Source organism: Canis lupus, chromosome 29 (assembly GCF_048164855.1).
Source record: "Canis lupus baileyi chromosome 29, mCanLup2.hap1, whole genome shotgun sequence".
Classification (NCBI taxonomy): domain Eukaryota; kingdom Metazoa; phylum Chordata; class Mammalia; order Carnivora; family Canidae; genus Canis; species Canis lupus.
The window spans coordinates 2,529,227-2,556,661 of NC_132866.1; the positions used below are offsets into that span (position 1 = coordinate 2,529,227).

General features: G+C 47.4%; 1 protein-coding gene across 18 annotated transcripts in view; it reads left to right on the forward strand.

The window, feature by feature from the left end:
* C29H10orf143 (chromosome 29 C10orf143 homolog) overlaps window positions 1-27,435 on the forward strand; it is a 97,209-nt gene that overhangs the window by 16,296 nt on the left and 53,478 nt on the right. For 10 of the 18 annotated variants that reach the window (XR_012020380.1, XR_012020381.1, XR_012020379.1 and 7 more), the window contains 3 exons: window positions 5,407-5,514; window positions 5,621-5,683; window positions 19,529-20,089. Coding sequence is in view for 1 of the 18 variants with exons in the window: in XM_072804853.1 (XP_072660954.1) it covers window positions 5,407-5,514; window positions 5,621-5,683; window positions 18,850-19,087; window positions 19,529-19,539 (420 nt within the window). In the remaining 17 variants the exon portion in view is untranslated. Of the gene's footprint in view, window positions 1-5,406; window positions 5,515-5,620; window positions 5,684-6,622; window positions 7,487-11,125; window positions 11,196-18,849; window positions 19,088-19,528; window positions 20,090-27,435 lie in introns of those variants that run through there. The other 8 variants (XR_012020390.1, XR_012020391.1, XR_012020392.1 and 5 more) reach the window with 4 other exon arrangements.

The following is a 27,435-nucleotide window of genomic DNA, read 5'->3' on the forward strand; positions in this document are numbered from 1 at the left end:
AAACTTGTTTGTTGTCTGTTCATGTCTTTTTCCCATTTTTCTTTTGTGCGTTTGTTCCTTTGTTTCATATATTTAGGGTGGTAGCCTTTTTTCTGTGGTATAGGCTGCAAATAATATCCTCCAGTTTGTCTATTATCTTCTATTTTGTCTAGGACACTGTTTTGTTTCATTTTGCCCTGCAGACATTTTGGTTTTTATGTAGTCAAATTTATCAACTTCTGTTTCGTTGCTTCTGGATGTGGAGTCATTGTGAGAAAGTCTCCCTCTACCACCAATGGCTCACCCATGTTTTCTTCCAGGAATTCTATAGTTTCATTTTCTTCCATTCTTAGAACCTTGATCTATTTGAGGTTATTCTTATATACAATACAAAGTACATGTCTGATTTCATCTTTTTCCAAATGGCTACCCAGTTGTCCCAGCACCATGTATTTATTAAAAGGTCCATGTTTATCACAGTGACTTGTGATAGCAAATTTCCATATACATTCAGGTTTATTTCTGAACTTTTTATTCAGTCCCATTTGCCTATTTGTCTATTAATTATAGAGTCTTAATAGTATAATGTCCAGTAGGCTTAATTTTATTTTTTTATTTTTATTGGTTAAAATATTAATTTAATGAATTTTTTTCTGATTATTGCTTTAAAAGCATTCCACAGATTCTGATTTATTCCCTCAGGGTTTTCTTGGCTATTCTTGCATGTTTGTTTTTCCACGTGACCTTTAGTATCAACTTTTGTAAGTCTGTACCATAGTCCCTTGGTATTTTTATTGGCATTACATTGACTTTATAAATTAACTTAGGGACAGCTGTCATCTTTTTAATGTTAAGTCATCCTAACCAACAATAGGAGATGCCTTTTCATTTGTTCATTTCTGCTTTCATATCTTGCAAGAATGTTTTAAATTCTCCTTGTATAGGTTGGGTACAATTCCTATTAAATTTATTCCTAAACATTTAATCTTCCCTGTTGTAATTATCTAAAATGAGGTTTTTTCTAACATCTTATTATTTTATATTTCAAGGCAATTTTTGTATGTTAACTTTGTGTCCTATTATTCAATTGATTCTTTTATTGTTTGGGTTGTTTTATCATTGATTCTCTGGGGGTTTCCAGATATATATTATGATATCATCTACAAATAGTGATAGTTTTACTTCCTTATCCATTCTTATGCCTTGGCTTGATTTATCTTTTGTAATTATATAGGGTAATGTAATACCTCTAGGGTAGGGCAGTGGTAAGCAGAAATGGAGACCATGCATCCTTGCTTTGATTTTAGTGGAAATGCCACCAGTCTTTTCCCATTAAATAAAGCTATTGGCATTAGGAATAAAGTATGTATATTTTGTCATGTTAAGAATATAACTCTTGGGGCATCTGGGTGGCTCTGTCAGTTAAGTGTCTGGCTTTAGCTCAGGCCATGATCCCAGTCCTGGGATCAAGCCCCCCATCAGGCTCTCCACTCAGCTGGAATCCTGCTTCTCCCTCTGCTTGCTGCTCCCCCTGCTTGTGCGTGCTCTCTCTCTGTCAAATAAATAAATAAAATCGAAAAAAAAAGAAAAAAGAATATAAACTCTCAATTTCTTTTTTCTGTAATTGTTATAAGTAGGATTTAAATTTTGTCAAAGGATTTTTTTCAGTATCTGGGTAGATAATTGTACATCTTTTCCTTAGGTTAATTAATATGAGGAATGATACTGGATTTCAAATATTGAACCCAGCTTTCATTTCTGGAAAAAATCCTACTTGGTCATGGTGTGTGACTTCTTCCTGTGGTGCTAGATTCTGTTTGTTAATGTTTTATTTAATATTTCTGCATTGATATTTGTGAAGGATACTGGTCCATGGTTTTTTTTCTTTGTTCTTCTTTATCTGGTGTTATCAGCATTACACTTGCTTCATGAAAGGACTTGGGGACTTTCCATCCTCATCAGTGCTCTGGAGCAGTTTATGTAGAGCACCGAACTGTCTGGTCTTGAGGGTTTGGTAGAAGCCTCTGTGAAGCTGTCTGTCCTGGTGCTTCTTGGGGACGTGCCTGCTTAGGAACCTTTGTCTTCTCTGGCTGTCGTCTGGTTCAGCTCTCTAACTACAGTGGGTCCAGTCTTGGTCATGACCTTCTGAGTTCCTTGGGAAGTTGTCCGTGTCAGTGACATGTTAAGTCTGTTTGCATAGAGGTCTATAAGGAGTCTCTTAGGATGTTTTAGATTTCTTGTTTTATTGGTCACTTCCCTGTGTCATTTCTTATTTTATATATTTGTGCTTTCTCCTCTTTTTTTCTTGATCAAGTAGCTGGTAGGTTGTCTACCCTGCTAATTTCCACCCCAACTCCCGCAAAAAACCCGTAAGACTTAGAATTACTAGTTAGCACTGCTGTTTTTAATGGAAAACCTAAAAAAAAAAATAAAAATAAAAAAAATAAAAAAATAAAAAAATAAAAAAATAAAAAAAAAAAAAAGGAAAACCTACCCTCCTTAGTCAAATTTTCCCTCAATTGTTTCTTTCTTGAATTTTCTTTTGGGTCACTGTTCTTCTTTCACTAGTGTTTATGAGCTAAGGCTTATTGACAGGGTAATTTTATTTTTTCATTTTTTTATTGGTAAAAATATTAATATAATGAATTTTTTCTCTGATTATTGGTTTATTTTTTTAATATTTTATTTATTTATTCATGAGAGACACACAGAGAGGCAAAGACATAGGCAGAGGGAGAAGCAGGCTCCCTACGGGGATCCCAATGCAGGACTTGATCTCAGGACCCCAGGATCACAACCTGAGCCAAAGGCAGACATTCAACCACCCAGGTGGTGACCCAACTACCCAGGCGAACCACCCAGGTCCCCCTGATTACTGCTTGTAAATGCATTCCATAGATTCTGATATGTAGTGTTTTCTGCGTAATTATTTTTTAAAAATTCTATACTTTTAGTTTGTCCTCTTTCACTAAGAGTCAGTAATAGAATTTTTAAATATCTAAGTAGAAGTGTCTTTCTGTTTTGTTGTTGTTGTCGTTGTTAATAATGTTTACTTTTATTGCATTGTGATCAGAAAATATTATTTGCAGTATTTCTATCTTATGGAAATTGTTAATGTTTTCTTTGTGCCCTAATATATGATGATTTGTAGGGAGGTGCTATAAATTCTTGAGCAAAATATGTGTTCTCTATTATCAGAGTGTAGACTTCACTATATATGTATAAACTCTACCTTGGTTGATGGCGTTGCTTAGATCCTAATTTATTTCTTGTGCACTTGCTCTGCCTTGTATGGACATGGTGTATTCGATCTCCCATTTTTAACATATGCCTCTACACATCTCCTTTGGTGTCCTGTTACTTCTGCTTCGTAAAGGTGGTAATTGTATTTCCTGGTGCCTAGGTGTACATGAGCATCATCTCTTCATTGCAGGCTGAGGCTTTTAACATTAAATACATCCTCTTGTGTTTTACACTTTGGGACTTGAATTCTACTTGGTCTGCTTCTCTCTTTTTGTTTCATTTACTTTCGTTCAGCCTTTCACATTTTTAGCCTTTCTAGAATGACTGTTTTAGGTATGTCTCTTGTATACAGCATACAATTGGGTCTTGTTCTGTGAGCCCAATCAAGAACCTTTTTCTTTAAATAGGTAAATTAAGGCTATTAATATTTATATAACCTAAGGAAAAAATGTACAATTATCTACCCAGATACTGAAAAAATCCTTTGACAAAATTTAAATCCTACTTATAACAATTACAGAAAATAGAAATTGAGAGTTTATATTCTTTTTCTTTTTTTTTTTTTTTTTAGATTTTATTTATTTATTGGACAGAGATGCGCTTTGGCGTTTCTTCATGTTTGTATGGATTTCTCACCCCTTTACTGTGCCTGTCTCTGTTCTGTAGACTTTCCTCTTGGCCTGGCTCGCCGGAGTTTATGACGGCAGGTGTGAGCTGGGGGCACAAGGGGCACATGACAGGACCTAGTGGCTTTTCTCTTACCTTTTTCTTTGTATTTCACATTCTCTGACTTCATGTTATGACTGGAACATGGTTTGAAGTAGAATTTGTAGTTTCGTTTGGGGGTAACCATAAGAAAGGCAGTGACTGCCTCACCTGCCTTGTCTTCAGCCTCTAGGAGGTCAAGCACTGACCTGAGAAATTCTTCTCAGTGGTCTGGGGGGGCATGGAGTTCAGCATTTTCCAGTTTAATCTCAAAATGCCGTGTAGTCTTTAAGGTGTGTAAAGACAGTAAAACTAGCACTCTAAACCCATGGTATATTGAGTGAATCCAGTAATTAAAAAAAGAAAAAAGACAAGTCAATTTAGAAAATACAAATAAGTATAGATAAGAAACAGATTTGGTATAAACCATGATGATGGTTTGCAGGAGACCAGAGAAGCAGAGGGAGCTGCCGTGCAAGGGCTGTGTTTTCTGAATTGGTGGGAGCTGTCCAGCAGCAGGGCCTGCAGGCGGGCCTGGGGACAACGGATGGACTTCACGACCACTTGCAGAGGTCTTCCTACTTCTCAACTTTGTGTCCCTGAAAACACTATTACCCTTCACAATGCTCAGTCTTGTTTTTTTTTTTTTTCTTTTTTTCTTTTTTTAAGATTTTATCTATTTATTCATGAGAGGCACACAGAGAGAGAGACAGAGAGAGAGACAGACAGACAGACAGACAGATGCAGAGACACAGGCATAGGGAGAAGTAGGCTCCACGCAGGGAGCCTGACATGGGACTGTATCCCAGGTCTCCAGGATCACAACCTGGGCCGAAGGCGGTGCTAATCCACTGAGCCACCGGGACTGCTCAAAGTCTTGGTATTTTGAGAGTGAAAAAAATTTTTTTTCCTTTAGCATTAGAGGATTGCTTTTGTGATTTATCTTCTTTAGAAGGTTCACAGGGAAGCAGAAACCAAGTGCTAACTTTCCCAAAGGTTATTAGTTATGGAGCATGTGTGCAACCTGAAAATAAGTAAAATTAATTTGCTCTTCAGTGTCAGTAAGACAAAGAATTACTTACATGTGAATTGTTTATATTGTATTAAGAAAGCATGTAACTCGAAACTAGGCAAAATGTGTTGAAGCATAGAGCTAGTTTCTTGAACAAAATTGATAGGTTTTGTATATTTCCAATATCACAATAGTTTATTATAAGAGTTGTGACCAAAATTGTTTAAAATGTCTATATTAAATCTATAAAGTGAGGTAAACCCCAAACATTGCTAGAAATAATGAGGTTAAATGTAACTGATGGAACTTGTTCCTGAAAGACGATGTTTAAAGTCACCCCTCAAACGTCCTATAAACTCATCCAGCTCCACAGGGGTCTGTGTTTGCAGCTGAAGTTTGCAGAAGGCAAATCCAATTAGTGCCGAGTGCTCCAGGAGCCTCCTCAAGTGACGTTTGGTGTCTTTCAGAAACGGGCATGCAGGAGAGGAGAAGCAGCCGGGCCAGAGTGGGGCCGAGCCCCTGTGAAGCTCAGTGCCCCAGTGTCCTGCAGCGGCGAGGGGCTGCCACGTGTGGGGGTAGGTTCCTGTTCCCACTAGGCCAGCTATGACCCATTTAAATATTTTAATACAAAGTGTAAATAATCACTTTCTGATGCATCTGCGGCTGTGATTTGTTAAATAGATTCCTCAGAACGGCGGAAGGAGCTGGGCCCAGCCTTGCCCGAGATGTATGGCGGGGGAGTCTGTAAGTGCATTAACCTTCTTGCTGTGACATAAAAGACAGACTTGTTCTTAAATATTAGATCCATAAAACAAAGTTAATAAAAACGGCAATTACATTTCTAAGGACTGAGGGATGTAAATAAAAAGGTGCAGATTGATTTAAGCTTTCCTTGGCATTCTGCTGGGGTGCAAACTGATTTGTTTCCAGCTTGAGATTGGAAAAAAAAAAAAAGAAAATGCACTTAAAATTTTTTCTTAACACAGGGTTCAGGGAAGGGAACAGGGCACCGGATACAGTTAATAGAGGTCATTTGAGGACATCTTGGAGAGAAGCCTTGACCTCAGTTAATTATCCGAATAGGGATGGACATTGTTTTCTTATTTCCCTGTTTGAGCTAGTTTTCGTGTCCCGTAAACTTCACAGAAACCTCAGATTTCAGAAGGAGAAATGCAGTGTTCACACCATTAATTCAAAGTAAAGGAGGTCTAACATGGCGAGAGTTAGATTCTCAGTTTCCATATTGGGCAGGAAATTGTAAAGTATACATGAGTTACTAATACCTGTAATTAATATTTATTAATACTAATAAGTAATACCTGTGTTACTAATTTTGGACTTATTCTAAGAACAAGTTAATGTCTTTGATAACCTCTGTAATTCTTGTTTGTTTCTTTAATTTTAAATTTAGGTTCTTAATATTGTCATAAAATAGAATTACATTTAACCGTCACATAGAAACCAGGAGAATGTGGGTCTGTGTGTGTGTGTGTGTGTGTGTGTGTGTGTGTGTATCTGTGTATGTGATCATTTCTTAGATTCCCCCTAAAGAATTTTAGAAAAAAGTATCGCTCTGTTTTTGATGAGCAAAAGGTTGAGTTGGTCAGTTCTAAGATTTTGAATGGGCATATTGCAAGCTACTGTGTTTTACAATGAGAGGCAATGATTTTGTTTCAAATGAAGACCTAACACTGTGCCAGTTATTGCCCATGTGAACCTCTGATCATCTGAAGTCACTGGAGAAATATGAAAACAGAGCTTAGTGTCTGACTCCTTCAATGAAGGCATGCTTTTCTTACGCTTATCTTCTGGAGAATTTCTGCATGTTATGCTGCATTCCATGGTGCAACCCTAAACAATGGTGAAGTCAAAGATTGGCAACTTGAACTTACTGTATTTTAGATTGATTCCTTTAACAGCCAGACATGCCCTGGAATACAAATCCATAATGTTTACCTTGAGAAATATGGCCTCATTATGAGTAAATTGTGTTAATGCTGGTTACTAACTGGTAACCTTCCTGGTTCTCATCCCATTTCCATGGAATGTATCTTTCAAATCCCCCCATCTGTTGGGCAAACACTTGGAACGTAATATGGATTCTTAATGCTCTGAGACGTTGTGTTCTGGCATGAATGGCTTAAAGAAAAAAAATTTGGCTCAAGCAACTGATTGGATCATTTTAGCTAATATTCTGTTTGAACAACAGTTTCTATTTGATTAGGATTTTTCCTTCCTTTGTAACTCCCCAAGCTTGCCTCTGTTCTGTTTCATAGGAAATGAATCTGTGAGCAGAGAACCTATATTGATATGTAAATACATCATTTTTTCCTTAGTGCTCGATATTCTTTTTATCTAAATTTCAGAAACTGACTTTAAAAAATCAGTTTCCCTTTATCTGTAGTTATTCTCAATAAAATTTCACCCAGGCTTGGGTGATTTAATATTTACACCTACTGTTTCTAAAAGTCCTATGTAAATAAAGATTGAAATGTGAATTTGAAAAGTCACACCTCTTGATATTTGAACAGACTATAGCTGCGTATATCTTCTTTTTCTAATAATATGGCTAGTTTCTCTCCTAAGCTTTTAAAATAATAAGACACTATTTTTGTATTCTGGAACATCAGGAGGTTCAGTGTTAAATAAAAAGCAAACAGTATTTTTAGAAATGCAAGATCCCAGGGAGAAGTGCTTAACAGTAAATCACTGATGGGCAGCAATTCCAAATTTCAGAAGACTTTATTAGACACATAGGTCCATTCACAGATGTGCACCTGTGTGCATGTGTGTGCCCTGTCCTGTACCATTGGTCCTGAGTGGACCCAGGGTGGAGACCTGGGGTCAGAGAAGCAAAGGTTGCATCCAGGGGTCTGTAGATCCCTAAAGGGAAACTTGGGTATGAGTCTCACCTTCTTTGGTCCTCCCTCTGATAACCTCCCTGGGAGGTCCCCCCATAACCTCCCTGAGTGTTCCCCCCGGAAACTCCCTGGGTGCTTGCTTCCCCAGGAACCTCTCTGGATGCTTCCCCCAGAACCTCCCTGGGTACTCCCCCCAGAACCTCCCTGGGTACTCCCTCCAGAATCTCCCTTGGTGCTCCCCCTGGAAACTCCCTGGCTGCTTGCTCCCCCCAGAACCTCCCTTGCACCTGGTTTTCCGGTGTGCTGCTGACTGGCCAGTCCTGCTCTGAGTCCCCGCGCGGCTGTCTCAGCTCATGCCTGGGCACCTGCTGTCTTTCTCCTCCGGAGCGTTTCCTCGTCTTTAACATGAATTGTTTCTCACCAGTGCAGGGTCTTGGCTTCTCAGGTGCGCGAGGACTTTTTCGATTGAATTCGTCCACCTTGTTTCCAGGTTGGCGTGTGGTCCCCACCCCACGTGGTCCCCTCTGTGCTGACTGCCTTTGCGGGGACCGCTGCTCCGCCTGGCAGGAGGACCCCGCCGTGGCGCTCGCTGCTCGTAGGGGCGCCTCCTCTTAGCCCTGCTTCCCCCCGCTCGGGTTACTGACGACCGCAGGGAGACCGTCCCCGTCCTTGCCACGGGATGTGGCGCTCCATCCTCCCGGGTGTCCCCGGGGCCAGGCTGCCCTTCTCTGCTGCCCTGTCTGAGGCTGCGAGCCCAGAGCAGTGCCGATGGCCGGTGGCCGCCCGCGGGACCCTCCTTCCTTCACAGGGGGCGCTGCTCAGCGGGGCCCGGCCCGCCAGGGCGCTCGCTGCGTCGCCGGGTCACTCAGCCTGCTGGCCCCGGGGCCACGGTAGCCCAGGGCCAGGCGGACGCCACGTCGTCTTCTGCAGATTCATTTAATGGGAGACCTACCGGGGCTTCGCGGGCGCTCTGCGGCAATCCAGTGAAGCTACGCGGTGCGGCCGGTGCGGTCGGTGCGGTAGACGGCCGAAAACTAGAGCCAGAACAGATTTCCCTCATTTGCTAAGTGGAGATGCTGTGTTCCCGCTACCATGTTTTCCCAGTCATGTCTGGTCTCTTTAAATTTTTTTTTTTAAGATTTTATTTGTTTATTCCTGAGAGAGGCAGAGACAGAAGCAGGCTCCCTGCAGGGAGCCTGATGCGGGACTTGATCCCAGGACCCCAGGGTCATGTCCTGAGCCGAAGGCAGACGCTCCACTGCTGAGCCACCGCTGAGCCACCACTGAGACATGGGAAGGCGTCCCATGTCCGGTGTCTTGACACCGCACCCCGGCGCAGGAGCCCTTCAGGGGCAGGCCACCCTCAGATCTTACCGGGTTGGCATGATGGTCACCTGCCTGTCTTTTCTCAGCTCTGTTCCCCACCTTTGCTCTGCTCTGCTGGGTGTTGGGGGGACTCCTTGGCTTCTGGTTTCTGACCCTGGACGCTGGAGTGGGGAGGAGGGCGAGATGGAAGCCAGAGCACCTCTCCCTCTGCCCCTTCCTTCCCAGGTACCAGCTCCTGCAAAGCTGTCCCCCTTGGTCCCAGCTCCTGCTGGGCGGCATGAGCTACTGGGCTCTGGACATGCCACTGCCTCCCTCCGCCCTCCCCACCTGGGGAATAGTTGGTGGCCTTGCCCTTCCCCATGTGGCTCTTCTGCTCTTCCACCATTTGTGTGCTTGAAGCCACATTGAATTCGCCACATGGAATACCTAGGTTCCTTTCTGACTGGACCCTTCCTGGGTTAATTACCTAATGAGTGGACAAGTCCTCTTGGGTTTGCTGTTTTAAACATGGGCCTCTGGTTCTTTGTTGCCCTCTCTCCGGTCCCTGGGTCTAGCCCAGCAAGCTCTGTGTTGGGGAGCGTGGCCAGAACCTGCTCCCCCTCGGGGTCAGCTGGCGGTGTGGTGTGCCTGGGCATTAGACTGAGAAAGAGTCAGGTCCTTAATGTTGCTCGCTGGTGTGTGTGTGTTCTGTTACCTGGGGTTAACTGTATTTTATCACCCAGACTTGTAGAGAATTGTCATATAAAGGCCAAAGTGCAAAACATGACATTTTTGTTTTAGGGACCCTTCACCCCACACAACCCAACAAGTTGATTTTGGATTACAGCCCGTTAATTGGTGTTGAGGGCAAATACTATGCGAGTGGTCTCAGTGAGCTGCTGTTCTACTCACTTTTTGACACTGAGATGCCCCGTCTGACTGCGGGGACTAGGGGGTGGGAGCAGAAATCGAGGGCCTGACATCGGGGCCTTGGTCTATGCCTGCTGCCTGGCACCCCTGCAGGGATGGCGGGGCAGCCCACGTGTGATTATTTTGATTCTAAGTGGATACACTCACTTTCTTTGCACTTTTTTATCTCCAAATGGTCGACCTTTAAAATATTTGTTTTATTTTACTTACCTGTCTTATTGATAATTCTCCCTACGTCTGTAGCATCTCTAAACAAAGCACTAAAACAGGAACAGCCCCAGAACCTGTGTGCACGAGCGTCTGCCTTTCTCCTGTGCCGGCGTCGCATAGGGCGATGGCTGTGGCCAAGCTCAGCGGCCCAGGTGTCAAGCCGCGGATGAGACTGAGATGAAAATGTAATGTCCTGACACAGATGAAGGAAGATCGATGTGCAGTGGTCTGGTCTTTGTGTCCTGTTTCAGCAATAGCTAGTTCTTGTCAGTCTTTTATTCTTATGTCCTGAGAGGAGAAAACACAATCAGGTGGATCAAGTGAATTTCATTGATTATTCTGTGAGAATCAATTTATGCTTGTCCATTTTCCCCGGGTTTGTCGGGGACCCTAGATTCATTGAACCCCGTCCATTTACAGATAAGGAGAATCGGGTTCTCCATGGTCGAAGGGCAGGCTGGGGCTCCAGCTCCCTTTGCAGCCCGCCCCTCTCTGCCCCTCTCTGCCCATCTCTGCTCCTCTTGGCCCGGACGTGTGTTGACTGCCAGGCTCCCTGCCCCACACTGGGTGCAGCGAGCAGCTCTAACCCACTGGGAGGCATGCCGTGAGGGCCCGGCTCTTCGCAGACATCACGCCCAGACGCAAGGAGAGCTCCTTGGTGAAGGCATGGCACTGAATTATTATTATCTGGAAGAGTGGCCTGGCCAGGAGAAGAGTTCGGCTGTGTCAGTACAGCCAAGTGTGAATCCCAAAATAGAGGGGTTTGAATAGACTTTCTTACAAAATCTTCAGATTTAGCTTCTGGCAATAAATGTTTTCTCTAGAGTATGGGAACCAAGAAAATAGTTTTTTTTTTTTTTTTTTTAAACTATGTTTCCAGACTCTGAAGGATCCCAGAGCTTTTAGATGACCAGAGAAACAAAACGAACACTTCTTTCTCTATAAATAAAGTAAGTGGAAGTATGAGGAGATGGTGACATGGATTAAAAGTGCTTTAAGGAAAAGGTAATTTAGACTGTCTAGGAGCCTACCAGGCTGTGCTGATGCTTGTGTGCTGCCTTCTGCTCCAGGTGAGAGCGTCAGGTACATGGTCACTTTGGTGAGTGCAGAGAGAAGACAAGAGCATCACATACGGACCCATCCCTGGTGGCTGTTACGAGGTCCTCCTTTGTTGGGGTTGGTCCTGGAATGGGCGGGGGGAGGGAGGCTGGGGGCTGGAATTCTAATGCCCAGAGGCAGATGTGACTTTGACCAGTGGAGGCATGGGAGCCAGAACCTGGAGCCTTGCATAAAGTCTTGAGCCCAGATCATCTCTCTGTACCTTAAGGGGATTAGACATTAAAATAGCAGGCCATACATGGGTGTGGGCTCCAAATCTGTTCTGTCCCCGTGGTACATGAACCAAAAGAAAAGCACGGACACAAAATAGATACAGACTCTTGAAGTCCTTTAAGCCTTGGACAGTGGCAAATGCAGAATCATCCTGCGAGTGCACCTCCACCATCCGAGGCACACAGCATTCAGAGCTGAGACCGTGTGCGTGGAGGATGTCGCCTCAGCGTATAAACAACATAAACAGATCTACCACTGCGGGGCGTGGGGGGGCACCTCAGGAATTATAACGAGAATACAAACCTCCAAGATTCTGAAATATAAAAGAATCTCACTGTGTGAAGTTCACTATAAAGATAATTGTTTGAAATTTCAAAAAAACTGATTAAGAAGAAACAGCCAGGGGTACCCCGGTGGTACAGTCGGTTAAGACTGACTCTCAGTTTTGGCTCAGAGTCCTGAGATTGAGCCCCGTGTCGGGCTCTGCACTCAACAGGGAGTCTGCTTGAAGTTCTTACTCACCCTCTGCCCCTCCCCCGACTCAGGGACTCTCTCTAAAAATAAAACTAAATCTTAAGAAGACAGAGGCATAATGAAAGGAGAGCACAGTGTGGAAAAAAAATTGGAAGGCCGGAAAAAAAAAAAAAACCCTAAAAGTGAGTGATACAATCATTGAAGTAACATAGTTAAAGACAGAATTAGTGAACTAGTTTATCTGGGGAAGTCATCCCAAACAGCTTGGGACGTAAAGAGATGGAAAGTATGAAAGTGTGATTGAGAGAGGAAAGAATGGAAGGTCTGTCAGGAAATCCAGAAGAACAAATTTAGAGAACAGGAGAGGAAGAGATAATGAAAAGGCCTGACTTGAAAAGACTCGTGGCTTTTGAAAAAACAGCAGCTGAGAATTTCCCAGAATTAAAGAAAGACATGTGTAGCCGGATAATTTTGAAGAGGAAGAACAAGGTGACAAAGATCACCCACCTGTCAGATGTCAAGATGCATTACCAAGTTGTAAGAATTCAGACAATGTGCTGTTGGCCGAGGGTTAGGGAAATAGACCAGTGAAATAAGTTTGAGGGCTTTAAACTTGGGTATAACGCAGCTTAGTGCATTGCAGAGAAGGCAACTCAGGTGGGAGCCACCAGGTCCTCTAACTGCTAAGACGTGTGGCCATCTGTATGAGGAAAAATCAGATTAGATCTCTACCCTACACACAGATCAATCCTGAGAGCTGGAGAGAAGGTTAAAGACCCTAAATGTGCAAAGTAAATAAACGGAGAATTATAAAATCTCATAAAGCCACAGGGAAAAGATTGATACACTTGACTGTACCTAAGACATTGCTTACCCAAATTCCTCATCACTGTTCAAGAAGATGCCGTAAAGCAGGAAGACAGTTGTGACATACCAAATGGACCTAGCAGGTTCATGGACAAAGTCTATGAATTGGCATTTCAGAGAAGAGGAAACCAAATCAGCCAGTGAACATAATGGACATTGAGCCTTGCTAGTGATTAAGGGTATCAACTTAAATCATCAAATTAGCAGAAAAAATAGTCACGTAGCTCTGAAGTGTGGAGGAGGATATGAGACATCCTCTATTGTCTAGTCCACCTCCCCTGGCTTCAGTCCTGCCCGCTTATCCTTTCCCCGCATCTAAAGCATTGCTTCCCAAACTTGAACTCTTTAAAGATGATCGGTAGGAGACTGATGGTGAACAGTGTGCTGAGTCGCTCATTAGAAGCTGATGATGAAAATGTGGGCAGGAATGCGGAGTGAAAGGATCTGCCCACCACCTTGGAAGCCGTGTACCTTGGGGTGGTGACTGGGAGATCAGATACCAGCTAAGGGTGGTGACGGGCACTCCCTGGGACCCAGAAGATTCCTTCCTGGGAAGGAACCCTAGCAGATGCCTGAAGAAATGTCAACAAAAAATTATAGTAGCATTGCTTGCTTAGCAAAAATCCAGAACAACTCCCCTGTCCAGTAGGACAATGGACAAGTGGATTTGGGTATATTAATTCAACAAAATATACACAATAAGAATGGATGAATTAAGGTAATGACAGGAGGCTGTGTATAGAATGGTACCATTTAGATGCAATATTAAACATGGAAAACGTTAGTATTAACTGAAAGAGTAACTAATGTTCCTGAGAATGAGAGACCTCAAGTTCAGGACGATGAGCTTATTTCTCCTTAGGGTGCGAGGGCTCAGGATCTGCAGGGTGTATCTCCTGTTCTCCCTCCCAAGCGATGCGGTGCTTCATGAGGGTGTGGTACATTTTTGTACCTTTTTGTACTCCTGGAATCATGGTGGGCGGGTCTTGGGCTTGATGTCTCTGCACATCTGTCATGGATGCGGAAAGACATGGAAGTGGAAAGACAATACAGGGGAAGTCCTGCGGGGCTGCTGGGGAGACGTAATGGATTGTTCTGGGGGCGGGGGGATGATGCTTTCACCGCAGACCTCTTGGTGAAAACAGACACCAGAAGACCGTGGCAGGACATCTTTGATGTGGTCAGGGGGTGGGGGGCAGTGCCTGTGTGAACACGTGGGCTGGCTGTGGTAAGCGTAGGGTAGGATGGCCGGTGCAGTGGGAGCCCTCCCCACACCCCACCCCCCCGCGGGAAATGTGGATGTCCACCAAGGTGGACTCAGACCAGTAACAGATGAATCGGGAAAGTTATCAAAAAGCTGGATGAGTTAACGTTAGAAAAACTACTACACTGGTAAAAGGAAAAAAAAAAAAACCAAATGATTGTCTAAATAGATGCAGAAACAACATCCAGTTACTCCAAATCCCACTCACAATGAAAACTACGCAAACCAGAAATAGAAGTGTTTATCCTGGGGAGGCGTAGGGTTTGTCCTATTTAGTGGAAGCATTTCTGTTGAAGAGGGAAACACAAGTTTGCCTGCTGTTGCCACTTCTGTTTAGTGCACGAGTGTGCGGGTGTGCTGGGTTCCTGACTCTCCAGGGAGGGATAATGCTCTGACCTTTGGCACGTTAAGAAAAAGAAGCAATGGTGTAAAAATTGGAAAGGAAAGAAGTAAACTTATTTCCAGATGATATAATTATCTGCATAGAAAATCCAAGAAAAGCTACAGATAGTGCTAGAACTACTATTCGCCACGCTTGCTGGATAGGAGATGAACACTCAAGCATAGGATGGATGAATGGATAAAGAAACTGTCGTATATATACATAGTGGAATGTTATTCGGCCATAAAGAGAATGAAATCCTGCAACAACAAGGATGAAGCTTAGGGCGTGACGCTGAGTGAGAGAAGTCAGAAAAAGATTCCTCTCATACGATCCCACTTACATGTGGAATTTTTTTTTTTTTTAACATGTGGAATTTTTTTATTTAAAAAAAGAAAAAGCAGCTCATAGATACTGAGAGCAGATTGGTGGATGCCAAAGGCAGGGAATGAGAGGTCAAAAGGTATAAAATGAAAAAACTAAAACAAAAATTTAAAAAGACAGCAGCACCCAGTAAGTGGGTTCTTTAAAGTCCTCAGGCTCCTCACAGGGAAGCCTGCGTGAGACCCCAGCATCCGCTCCTAGTGCCAGTGCCCCTCCACTAGAGCCCACATCCGGAGTTTGAGATAATGCAATGTAAGAGAACAATCTGGGAACCGGATTTTGGACCGTCTGTCCTCCGTGCCTGCTTTTAAAGTCCAGGAAAGCTCTGCGTGCAGTTTGTTTTTTAGTTTTGAACTCAAGGCTTTTCCTAGAACGCGCATTCCTCCGTATCCCCTATTTTCAAAATGACCTGTTTGTCGTCTTAATAAGCTCAACAGTATTCCTCTGTGATCCTCGTGCATCTGGGGCGTGAGCGCTGTCGGTTGGCCTGCTTGGGGCAGGTGGAGCTGCTCCCAGCACAGGCCCGAGCCTGGGTGCAGCCCTAGATCTTCCTCCCCAGCACGAGCACCACTCAGCCTCAGAAGTGGGGAAGGTTATGGGATGCCACCTGGCCTGACTCCACCTCCCCTGACTGCAGTCCCAGCCACTTATCCTTTCCCCCAGTCTGAACAGAGTGTTCCTCAAACTTGATCCCTTCGAGGATAATCAGTGGGAGACATTATAAAGTGCTCATTATTGTTCCAAGTTCCTCGTTCCAAGCTATTGCTGAGTACTGCTCAGTACTGAGCTTTGTTCCTGTTGTCCACTCCCACCCCCGGGAAGGGTCTTACAGCGGTTAGGCTAGGGCAAGTTCCAGAGCCTTCGAGCTATGGGAAAATCTGAAACAGAGGCAGAAAGAGTGATCTTTACAATGCAGTGCCCTTTCCCTTGATATGGGCCCTGCTCTCCACAGCTCCTTCAGACTCAGGCTGACAAGTAAGCCTTCATAGCAAGGTGGAAGGCCAGTTCAAATACAGACTTTTTGGATTTCTTGGAGTTCCATGCTGGGATCTGCTGGGATGAGGGAAAGCTGGCTCCTGGGCACAGCCCAGACTCTGTCCTGCATGACATGGGGCCTTGAGCACATTAAAAGGACAGTCCGGGCTCCTTGTCATCCCCACTCCCACCTCACATAACCCTCTCCAACAAGCAGCTACCCCTTGGAGTAGGGCAGCAGTGGGGTGGTCTGTCCTCAGGAGAATGTACCTGGAGAAAGGCTGGCCCGGGCCCAGGAAGTAGGCTCTGGAACGGGGACAGGGGCTTAGGGTCAGAACATCCCACTGGCCCTGTGGATTCTTTACCCCATGGAGAGGCACAGCCAGAGGGGGCCCTCTGATGCAGGAGGCCCCAGGCGGTGGGCTCACTGGTAAGGTAGCTTGGATGGAGGGAGAGAAAGGTGAACTCTTACTCAGTGGTAATAATTAGGAAACAAACCACATTCACGTTATTTCTTCCGGATGAGAGGAGCAGCGCATCTCGGCTGACTAGAAGAACAGAGCAAAAGCTTCGTGAAGAGTAAAATCTGTTCCATCCCAAGGAGAGGGTGAACTGTATTAAAAGGCAAGTTAGCACTTTCAGAAAAATGTGACTTAGGCTTCCTCAGGTCCGTCCAGTATCCTTTCAGATCAGCCTGCAGGATTCTCTCCGGTATTTGTCACAAGCTGGGTCCGCTAGTGACAGCCTGTCTGTGTACCCGGGCTGTTTCAGGAGCGCCTTGGTTTCTGGGGGCTAGTTTGGTTGGATCTAGAACTCTCTAGGGATTGTCGGTCAGCACTTTGAATAGCCCTCTCACTGCCTTCTGACTTCTGTGTTTGACGGGAAGGCGGCCCGTAATCTGCAGGATCCCTCGAATGCGACACGATGCTTCTGTCTCTCTGCGGGCGAGAGGATTCCTGCTTTGACACTGTCCTTCTGCTGTGTCCACGTGCGGACCGTCTGGGCCCGAGGCCCTTGTATCACAGTATTAGAAACGAAGAAAAGCTGTCTTTAACAAACGTCTTTCTCATCGTAGAAAAATGTCAGAGTTGTATTTTATCAAAAGCCATGTGTTCCCACTGTTTCTTACAAGATGACTTTCCAGCCTGATGGGGCAACAGGGCATCGTCAGTGAGCATGAGACTTGGGGGAAGGCTCCTGTTGAGTCAGAGACGCGGTCAGCGCCCAGACCCCACCTGTCACACTGCAGAGTCCTTGGACCCCACAGCCTCCCTCTAGATCAGGGACAGGATAGGCTCCTCTTCGGGTGTCACTGTGGCTCCGTGCTGCAGAAGGGACCTTGATAATTAGAACGCGTCTAGAAGAGTGAATGGGACGATGTGGGAACCTGACCTGCCATTGGCTGACAGGCTTAAAGGAGCAGGTTCTGCAGGTTCTTTTGTGCTTAAGATCCTGGGTCTGGGTTTTCATAGTGATGTGGCTCTGTCTGTCTCACTGTTTCCAGTCTGGTCCGTTCTGCCTCCAGCACGTCTTCACATAACCCCATTGCGCCACAGGAGGGCGGGTGGGGCCAGACAGAGACCTCTCAGTGAAGACCTTTTTATTTATTATTTTTTAAAGATTTTACTTATTTATTCATGAGAGACACAGAGGCCAGCCAGAGAGAGAAGCAGGCTCCCTGCGGGGAGCCCCATGCGGGACTCAATCCCAGGACCCCGGGATCCTGCTCTGAGCCAAAGGCAGACTTTCAACTGCTGAGCCACCCAGGCACCCCAGTAGAGACCTTTTTATTTTATTTTTTTAAGATTTATTTATTTATTTATTTATTTATTTATTTATTTATTCATTCATGATAGACATAGATCGAGAGAGAGAGAGGCAGAGACACAGGCGGAGGGAGAAGCAGGCTCCATGCCGGGACCCCAGTGCAGGACTCGATCCCGGGACTCCAGGATGGCATGCTGGGCCAAAGGCAGGCACTAAACTGCTGAGCCACCCAGGGATCCCTAGTAAAGGCCTTTTTAAAAAGAAAATTTAGTTTATGAGCCACATGGTGGTGGTGCTGTTGGCAACAGTGTTGATGATGATGATGATGATGGAGGAGGAGGAGGAGAAGATGACGATGAAGAGCATTGTCTGGTCCCCTTCCCACCAGGCCATCCACTGTCCCCCAGAAAGAGGCCCCGTCCTCTGGAGTCTGGCCTCCTGAGCCCGTCTGCTGCATTCCCTGTCCCACAGCATCTCACAGGGAGCTTTGCCAGCTCTAACCTCATATCTGCTACTTCCTGTGCCTGGAGCAGAGCGTCTCATTGGGTGCCTCTGCCTGGAGTCTCACGGCAGGAGCTTCCTGGCCAGAGACGTTTGGGAAAAGCTACATCCCCTCCCCACTTTTTGGAGATTTGATGCATAGATGATCAAAGAACAAGAATCATGGTAAAGACACTCGTTTGATTTTGTTCAATCCAGTGTTTGCAAAACGTCCTTTTGTAAAGGATGCCTGTTACACATGCATCTCTGGGACTGTTTTGGGAAACACAGGCCTGTTGAATCCTTGCCTGTATTCACAATCAGGGTACAGCCTGAGCTTCCAGACAGATCTCCTGTCCCTGCCTGTGTGTGCTGTGAACCCTGGCTTCCCTCATCCCAGATGACTTCTCTAGTTCTGGAACATTCTGACCTGCCGTTCCTATTACCTGGGAGGCCCTCCCCAACCCTGAAAGATTCTTGGTCCTCTCCTATGTGAAGCCTTCCAGACCCCTCAGCAGGGAGAATCAGCGGCCTCCAGACCATCCCCTTCCAATCCACCTGTATGATCCACCCTTGTGACACGGGGGCTCACAAGCCTGGGTGCCACCTTGCCTCCTGCTCACCAGTCCCAGGTCTCTCAGGCTGGGTCCCCATGGCTCAGGGCAGCACTGCCTTCTAGGAAATGGACACCATCGTGGACCAGCCCGCTGGCATCATGATGTGGTCTTGGAGAGCAGGGCTCCCCTGCCGGCTCCTGCCACTGGGCCACAGATCCACACCGCTCTTTGCCGGGATTGTGGCCAAGTGGGACAACGGTTTCTACATGCCGGACAAGACCTCGTTTCACAGTGGCACAGCGTCTGGCCACCTGTCCGCCCCTAGCCATCTGGTCCTCCCAGTTATTTCTGCGGGTGAAGGTGAGGAGGCATGAGGTGAGGTGGGCAGCAGTCCTGGATGCTTACAAACCTGGGTCATTTCCAGAGCCTGGTCCCCCTGAGAGGGGCCACTACAGCGCCTTTGTGATGGATCCCTGTTCAATATTTAGACATTGTACTTTTTAAATTCTGTTTTATGAATATATAAATTATATTTTCACTCTTTTTTTTTCTCATAGCACTGTAGGGGAGAACAAAAATGATGTTTATTGAGAACGTTCTATGTAACAGGCACTGTAGGAAGTGCTTTAAATATCTTTTATTACATGCTAATATATAGTCTGTAAATGTGTATTTACTTCATAAATAAAACATCCTTTACAAGTGGTAGCCCTGTCATCTTAAATGCAGTACTTCGTTCATGTGGGTGAACAGACAGCCACGATAAATTAATTCCCACGATGTATTTTTGTATCATCGTAGGGACATCTTAACCACACCGAGAACCATTAAGGAGCAAGCTGGAAGGTTCCAGTTTGGGTCTCAAGACGTCCATGTGCCAACAAGTGTCAATCTCACAGATGGACCTGGGCACCCACCTGTTGGAATCACCGGTTCAGGAGATCCCATCGCCTACCGCGCTAGAGCCAGGAGGACCCCCATCACCTCATAGGAGCCTTCGGACTGTTGGCACCTGCTGCACCCTTCAGATGTATCTTCTTGACAAGGAAATCATTTGCATCATGTAAAAGTTAAAGAACATTTCAGTGTCAAATTTCCTATGAAGTTAGAGAACCCTGTGGCTCATGGAACCATATCCAGATGTAGCTCTGCTTTCAGACTCTCCAGTAGTTTTGTGGATGTACCCAGGGCTCCTTATATGCTCATTTTTAATTAAAAGATTTATTTTTATATTTAAAATACTCTATAATCTTAAACTGAATTTTACTAAATGTTGGTGTCCAATCCGTTCTGTGTAATTCCCCAAATGAAGTTATCGGGCACAGGGCCTCTTTTATATTAAAATTGAAATTTCTCACTTTTCTTGGGTTTTCAATGCATCATCTGACTGTGGAGACGGGTGTCACTTTCCCTGGATCTGAAGGCTTCCTGAGATGTCCTAGTACTTACCAGACACGGTCCTCACAAAATCACTGGGTTCCAGCTCCACTCTCAGGCTCTTTACCCTTCCAAGGCCAGGGTGGTGGGCAGAGGCCCTGCACTCCCTGCCTGGTCATCTCATGCCCATGGCCTGTTCCCTGCCAGCGGCTGCCCCTCAGCACCGACATCCGCAGGGCCAGCCCGCCAGCGGTCACGGCATGTGGTCATGGAGGGACTTCACGTGGCGCAGAAGGGCAGACTGGGTGTTGGGAGGAAACCCGTACGACACCAGCTGTGCTGTGGATTATCCGGGATCACAGGGCACTGCTGTGTCGCAGGAAAGAGGAGACTGCCTCCGGCATCCGGGGAGGTCACAAGTCCTGTGGCCCAGAGTCAGGTCACCAACTGCCGGGGATGAGCCAGCCGTCCTCACCAGGATGCCCAGGCCTGGAGCGGCGAGCCTGAGGTCTGTGGCCGTGAAACAGGTGCCATCAGGGAGCTTTCTTGTGCTCCTCTCTGATAAAGGAGACGCGTCGTAATTCTTAGAGAAACCGTGGGGGCGCAGAGCTTCTTAGATTCACAGCATTCCTTTTTGTGCGTCAGCCCGTCCGTTTCGCCCAGATTCACGGGGAGAGGAGGAGGCCGCACGTTTACTTAGTTGTGCTGGGGAACGAGCGCACACATCGCCGCGGCTACTTGGTGAAGAAAGCTTGTTCCGTGGAGAGTAAGCCCCCTGCCCCTTCCTGCCTGGTGGGAGGCACCCCGTGCAGAGCCAGCCAGATGGGGTGCAAGGCTCACGTCCCCCAGGGTGTCTGTGGGAGGGGGTGATGGCCCACAGGGTTTGCTGGGAGCAGAGAGAGGCATTCACGCATGGCCTGGGTGACCCTCGGTGGTCGCCCCTGTGCCCCAGTGCGCGACCCCTCAAACCCCAAAGCGGACACCCCTCTGGGAAGCCAGAGGACAGGAAAGCTTAGAGCAGCAGGGACAATGACAATGGTGGGGTAATGCTGGACCGGCAGCTTTCCCATGAATCCCTCCAGTTCCCCGACTGGGAGGGAACGCTCACGGAAGAGCGAGTCGGCGGGGTGCCCGCAAGGTGCGGCTCCGGTGTTAGCTCACCATGTTGAGTCTGCTCAGGCCGGGTCACAGACTAGACCACCACGGGGTCCCCGTCCCAGGGCCCATCCTAGCCTGGCCTCCCCCGGCCGGCCTCCCCTGCCTTGCCTCCCCAAGGCGGCCTTTGGCCTCACCCTCAGCTCTCCCGCCTGCCCAGTCCACCTGGGCCCTGCAGCTTGGAGCCTCTGAGGGAAATCAGTGTCCAGGTAAAACTTCTTGTTTGCTTGGCCGTTTCATGACTATACGAGTGATGCTTGTTCGCTGTAGAAGACATGGGAAGCGGAGACAGGGAAGCAGGTGGTGGCTGTGGGCCCGCGTGGCCTGCTGCAGTGTGACAGTAGGGGCCCCCCTGCTCGTTGCAGGAGAACGTCGCGTGGGGTAGTGGCAGGTAGTCCGCCCTGGAGCCCAGGCCCATTGTTTTGACAGCTGCGACACCACGTCTTACCATTTTGCCAGAAAAGGTGGTTTATAAAGTCTGTAGGTAAGTGTGGGGACGTCTTTTCCGTCTTCAAGGTGAAGGCCAGGCCAGGACACCCAGCGTGGCAGGCTCGAGGCCGCCCACAAAATGTGCTCATCCCTTTAAAGGGCTTCATCGGTGTTTACTTGTCAAAAGAGGAGGGAGAGAGCTGCCCTCGCACCCCGAGGAAGCGGGCTCGTGTTTGTGTGTGCGTGCTGCCGTTACACAACCTTTCGGTTTGTCCTTTAACCCACAATCCGCCGTTGTTTGTATTTGGTGCAGGGACAAAACATGAGCACGTCCCTCTTATCCTTTCACGAAATGGGTTTATGGTGGCTTCGACACCGAGAAATTCTAAAACGCCCACTTCAGAGAACTCAAAAGCATGGTTAAGTGGTTAAGGAAGAGATGGTAACATTATTTGAAATGTTTTGCCTCCTTTAAAGATATATTTACAATTTTCTTTCTGAAACATTTAAAGTTATGCCTCAGACCATGCTTAGTACAGGAAAAATTATCCATCACTGAAAATGAAATACAAATATGGAAATCCCCAGAACCCTGTCATCCCAGTCTCGCCACTGACGGTGGCAGTTCCATGTCCGTCCCTGTAACACCGGCTCCGTAAACATGTACGTCCATAGACGTGTACTTTTTGGTGTGAACGTCATGTGCATGTTTTCTTGGTGTGAATGTGTACGAGGTCCCCTCCTTCAAAGGCTGCAGATCGTCCCCTTGAGCAGAAATGCCCCAGCGCCCCGTCCGGTCCCCACGGAACGTGTGTGTCGCTGCTCCTCATTCCTCCATCCGTTTACTGCTCATCTATCTACTTGCTTTTTACAAAAATTACTGGATAATCATTCTTACACGTTTCCAGAAAGTTTTTCAATTATTTCCACAAGAGAACTTTCAGTGAGACAGAGGGTACATTCTGGTTGTCTGCCCTCCAGGACGTTGGTCCCAAGAGCCCACGTCCCTTCTCTTTCACTAACACTCGGAAGAGTCTACTTTGTTCTTTTTTTAAACTTGGAACATTATGAACACGTCTGAAAGTCAGCAGAAGAAACAGTGCTGACTCCGGCTCAGCCCAGGGCCGGCTCGGCCGCCCACCCCCTCCACGCCCCGGAAGCAGGTCCCACACGTAACGTCGGGTCACCGTGCTTATTTCCGTGTGCTCTAGTCTCTAGGCTCTGGTTAAAGCTCTGCATGCTTTCGCAGTTTCATAAATGATTGGTTTGGTTTGGTTCAGTTTGTTTTTTTACGACTTGTACAAATTGGGATCCAAATAAGGTCTACCCATCCGGCGAGTTGATGAGTTCGGTGTCTTCTGATCAAGCATCTCCCTTCTGTTTACCCCCCTTGATTGTACTTTCAAGAAACTGGTTTGTGTGTAGAGTTTGTGTCAAGATTATGCTGATTGTGTCTCATGTTTTACCTACTCTTCTGACCGCTGTATATCCTGTAAGTTGGTAGTTGATCTGAAAGCTTGATCAGATTCGATTTTGTTTTTTGGGGAAAGTTCTTTTTTGATCCTTGGCTTTCTGATCTTTGCCGCTGACTTTTCATTCTTTTAATCTGGGTGTCCTGCAGCCCATTTCTGGTACATTTATTGGCTGGGTGCATATCTTTTGTGTACTTCCCGTCTTCCCACTTTTCTATTGGGGCCTGCATCTTTTTGTTATTTATTTATAAGACTTCTTTATATATGAAGGCTAGTAAGTCTGTTTTTCTCTCATATGTTACAAATATTTTTCCCACTTTATAATTTTTATTTACCATCAGCGATGCTTATGGTACCCGTGGCCACATGGAGGATTACCTGTCATGTCTGTCAGCCTCTTTTTCTCTGGTTTCTAGCCTGAGAGTCACTCAAGAAAGGCCCTCTTTCCCCCAAATTCTGTACATTATTTGAATTGATATGTCGCTATGCATCTACAACTTTGCAAGATTTTTATTTCATTCTTAACATTTAAAACTGCTCTAGGTAGGGGCGCCTGGGTAGCTCAGTGGTTGAACGTCTGCCTTCAGGTCAGGTCATGATCCCAGGGTCCTGGGATTGAGTTCCACGTGGGGCTCCCCGCAGGGACCCTGCTTCTCCCTCTGCCTGGGTCTCTGCCTCTTTCTCCGTGTCTCTCATGAATAAATAAATAAAATCTTAAAAATTAAAAACTGCTCTAGCTAAAAATTTTGGGGGGCAAAGGATGATACATTCAGCTTGATTTCTTCCCCAGATATTAGCCAGTTATTCTAACCACATTTTTCTCCACTGATTGATTGTAAATTCCATGTCTACCATATATGGGATTGCTTCTGTGCTTTCTCTTCTGTTCTTTGATCTTTCTCATCTGGTGGCTGTAGCACTGCGTGTGCCTGTGTGTGTGTGCACACGTGTATGTGTGTGGGGTGCATGCATGTGTGTGGCTTTTTTATTAAAACATAACACATGCAGAAAAGTGGAAAGTTGGGGTCTAGGCCCAGTGCATGTTCTGGTGTGGACGGGCTACTTCTCCATCGTCCTCGGTTTTTTGTCAGAATGCTCCTGGCTTTTCTCACAGGCTTATTCATCCAAACCAACGTCAGAATCATTTTATCAGATTTCAAAAATAAAAGCCACGTGAGATATCAATTGGATTTCTGCTGAATTTACTGATTAATTGCAGGATAAGCAGTTGCTTTCCAGCACTGAGACTTAACCACTCAGAGACACGGAGTATTTTGCTACGATAAACACTTCTTACATATAAGGGCTTCCTTTATATATAAGGGCTTCCTTTTCTTTCTGTTTTTGGTTTTTGTTTTGTTAGTACTCGCAGCTCAATCCTAGGTTATCTTTTTTCCATTACATTTTCTGATTATAAGTGATTCCAGATCATTTCCTGGAATCTTGCTGTTTAAAACTGAATAGTGCAGTTTTCCCCCAAATGCCATGAGAAGGAAGCTTCTCTGTACTTAGCGACGTCATACGTAAGTGTACCGAATGATCATTTTTAACAATTTAAAACCCTTTGAGGGAATGATTATCCTCACCTTCTGATGGAGACAGTGGCTTGTGCAAACCGGACTTCTCAGACCCCAGCACCTGCCCCCGGGGAACGTGCTCCTCCAACCACAGGTGGGTCCCGGGGATGGGAGGGTCTCACTAAGATGCAAACACTAGTTCTGGGCGGGTCCCTGAGTTCTGCCTTTCGATGAGCTCCCACGAGATGCGGCCACCACGTTCTGAGAACCTGGGCATCCCTGAGTCCCTGAGAGTATGAGCACATGGGGCCTCTGTGGAGGTGCAGACAGCTCCCCACTTCTACGTGGAAAGTATCTCCAGTTTTCTGGAAGAATTTGAATAGTTAACTTTGCCAGATGAGGCAGCCCTCAAACCCACTACCGGGGGTGGTGGTGTCTGGAGGATTGCAGGGTGGGGGGCAGGTGCCCGCCTGGGACTCCTCTGCTTCTCCCAGCACTGACCCTGGGCCTCGGTTTCCTCTTCTGGAAAATGCTTCAGGACCCACTGTGAGCAGTGAGCGGTGGAGTGATGCACGTGAGATGCTCTGACGGCCCGGCGGTAGTGACCGTGACTGTACGACTGTGCTCGGGGCCTCAGAGTCCACTGCCCTGAGTCCCAGGACATCAGTAACGGGGCTTAGCAGCCGGGCCCCCTCCGCAGCAGGGCAGGCCGCGTGCAGGGCACCAGCCAGACCTCGCCCCGGGCTGGCTGCCCTCTGCACAGGACTGGCACTTGGGATTTCTGTGCACATTTTAAAGCACCTTTAGAAACTTGTGGCCTGGTTCTTTACAAATCCTTATGCCAATTTGGTGAGGATTTCTGGCCAGCGCGCACACGTGAGCTCGTGGCTCTGCAGCCCGCAGGAGGGCAGGGCTGTGCGCGCAGACTTGGCGGGGCTCAGCAGGGCACCGGGGGAGGGGGGGCTCCATGGGGACAGACTTCCAGAGCCTGAGAAGATAAAACAGCTCTTGGGAGTGTGGCGGTGAGAGTTGCGCGACAGCGTGAGCATGCTTAATGCCACTGACGTGGATGCTTAAAAAGAGCACGGTTTAGGTCATGTGTATTTTGCCACAGTGAGAAACCCATCCAGTCAAGGCTTACCAGGACTTTGTGCGAAGTGGAGGCGGTTCTTCCCCTCGCCTCCCAGGATCATCGGCAGTGGCTGGTCCACATGCTCATCACTCATTCTCCACTTCTCTTCCTCCAGCCACTGGAAACCCGGGGATAATCTGGGGACGCAGACACCCGCCCCCCGCCCTAGGTTCCATGGGCAGGTGGCCGCAGAGAGCTGGGGATGAGTCTTCGATCCCCACGTTTGGGGGCACACGGCGCCGGCAGGCGTTTGGACAGGCTCCACTCCCGGCCATGCAGAGCCGTCCTGCAGGGGGTGGCCCTCCCGGGCCTCCCGCCGAGTTACAGGCCGGGTCAGGGGACGCTGGATGGCAGAGCGCTGGGCAGTGACCCGGTGTCGGCCAGGACAACTGCATTGAATGAATCGTGTGGCGGGGGCAGGTCTCGGAGCAGCAGCAGCAGCGTGTGTGGCTCTGTCGCCCGTCTGTCCATCACCGCAGGGACAGCCCAGCTGACAAACGAAGGAGGACAGGGAGTCCAGTCTGGAGCTCTGGGCCTCACGCTGCGTCTCCGCTGGGAGTCTTCCTCAGACACCGGACTTCCTTCAGCTCAGGCCCCTCGGAGCCTGCAGCTTCAGTCCCACAGAGGTGCCCATCTGTGTCCAGACCTCAGCAGTCATGGCCTCAGCATCCGGTCCCCAACCGAGCCCCTCAGTGCCCAGCCCCCGTGGAGGACAGCGTGGCGTCAGGTGCAGCCCGGGTGGCAGGTAGGCTTGACTCACGGAGCCGCTCTGGGCAGCCGGGCACGGGGCTGCTGGGTGGAGGCCGCGTGTGTCCCTGACCGGAGGCCGCAGGTAGCGGGGCCCACCGACGGGGCGGGGGGGACGGGCCGCAGAGGGTGAGCTTGTGCCTCCCGCCGCCCCCGGACCCAGCGGGCCTTCTGGCTGACCATCGCTTTCCTCCAGTGGATTTTGGGGCTCACATCTCCCTCCAGAGTCACAGGCACAGTTGTGCTTCGCCTCCGGTGGCTGCCCCACGTGCCCGGGGTCCCTGCTGGCCGTGGGGTCACTGCGGCTTCAAGCCGAGCCCGTGTGGGCCTCCAGACACCCCCCGTCCTCCGAGGACGGCACCCAAGCTCCCAGCCTCCCGGTAGACAGGAGAGTCGGGGGCTCTGGAGGCGTGGGGAGCGCCTGCCTCCCGGAGCAGGAGCCCCGGCACTCGGCGCGCCTTGCCCGGGTCAGGAAGGTTAATTGTGCATCTGCAAATACACGGTGACTCTTTAGCCGAAATTCAGGACAGACCAGATTTGTTTACTGACATCTGAATTTACTTACATGAAAATAGTTACACAAATACAAACTTAAATCACATTTAATCAAGACCTTCATAAAAAAGAATAAAATGACAAGAAAAGTTGGAACCATCAACCGCAAACGTACACATCAATTAGAGCGGTCTTTCTGGTGTTCTGGTGAGACCCACTTACTCGTGTTGCAGGAAAGCCAGTTCAGTGATGATCTAAGTCTCTTTTTTAAACATTCTTGGGATGTCTGGGGGTCTCAGTGGTTGAGCGACTGCCTTTGGCCCAGGGCATGATCCTGGGGCCCGGGATCGAGTCCCGCGTCGGGCTCCCTGTGTGGAGCCTGCT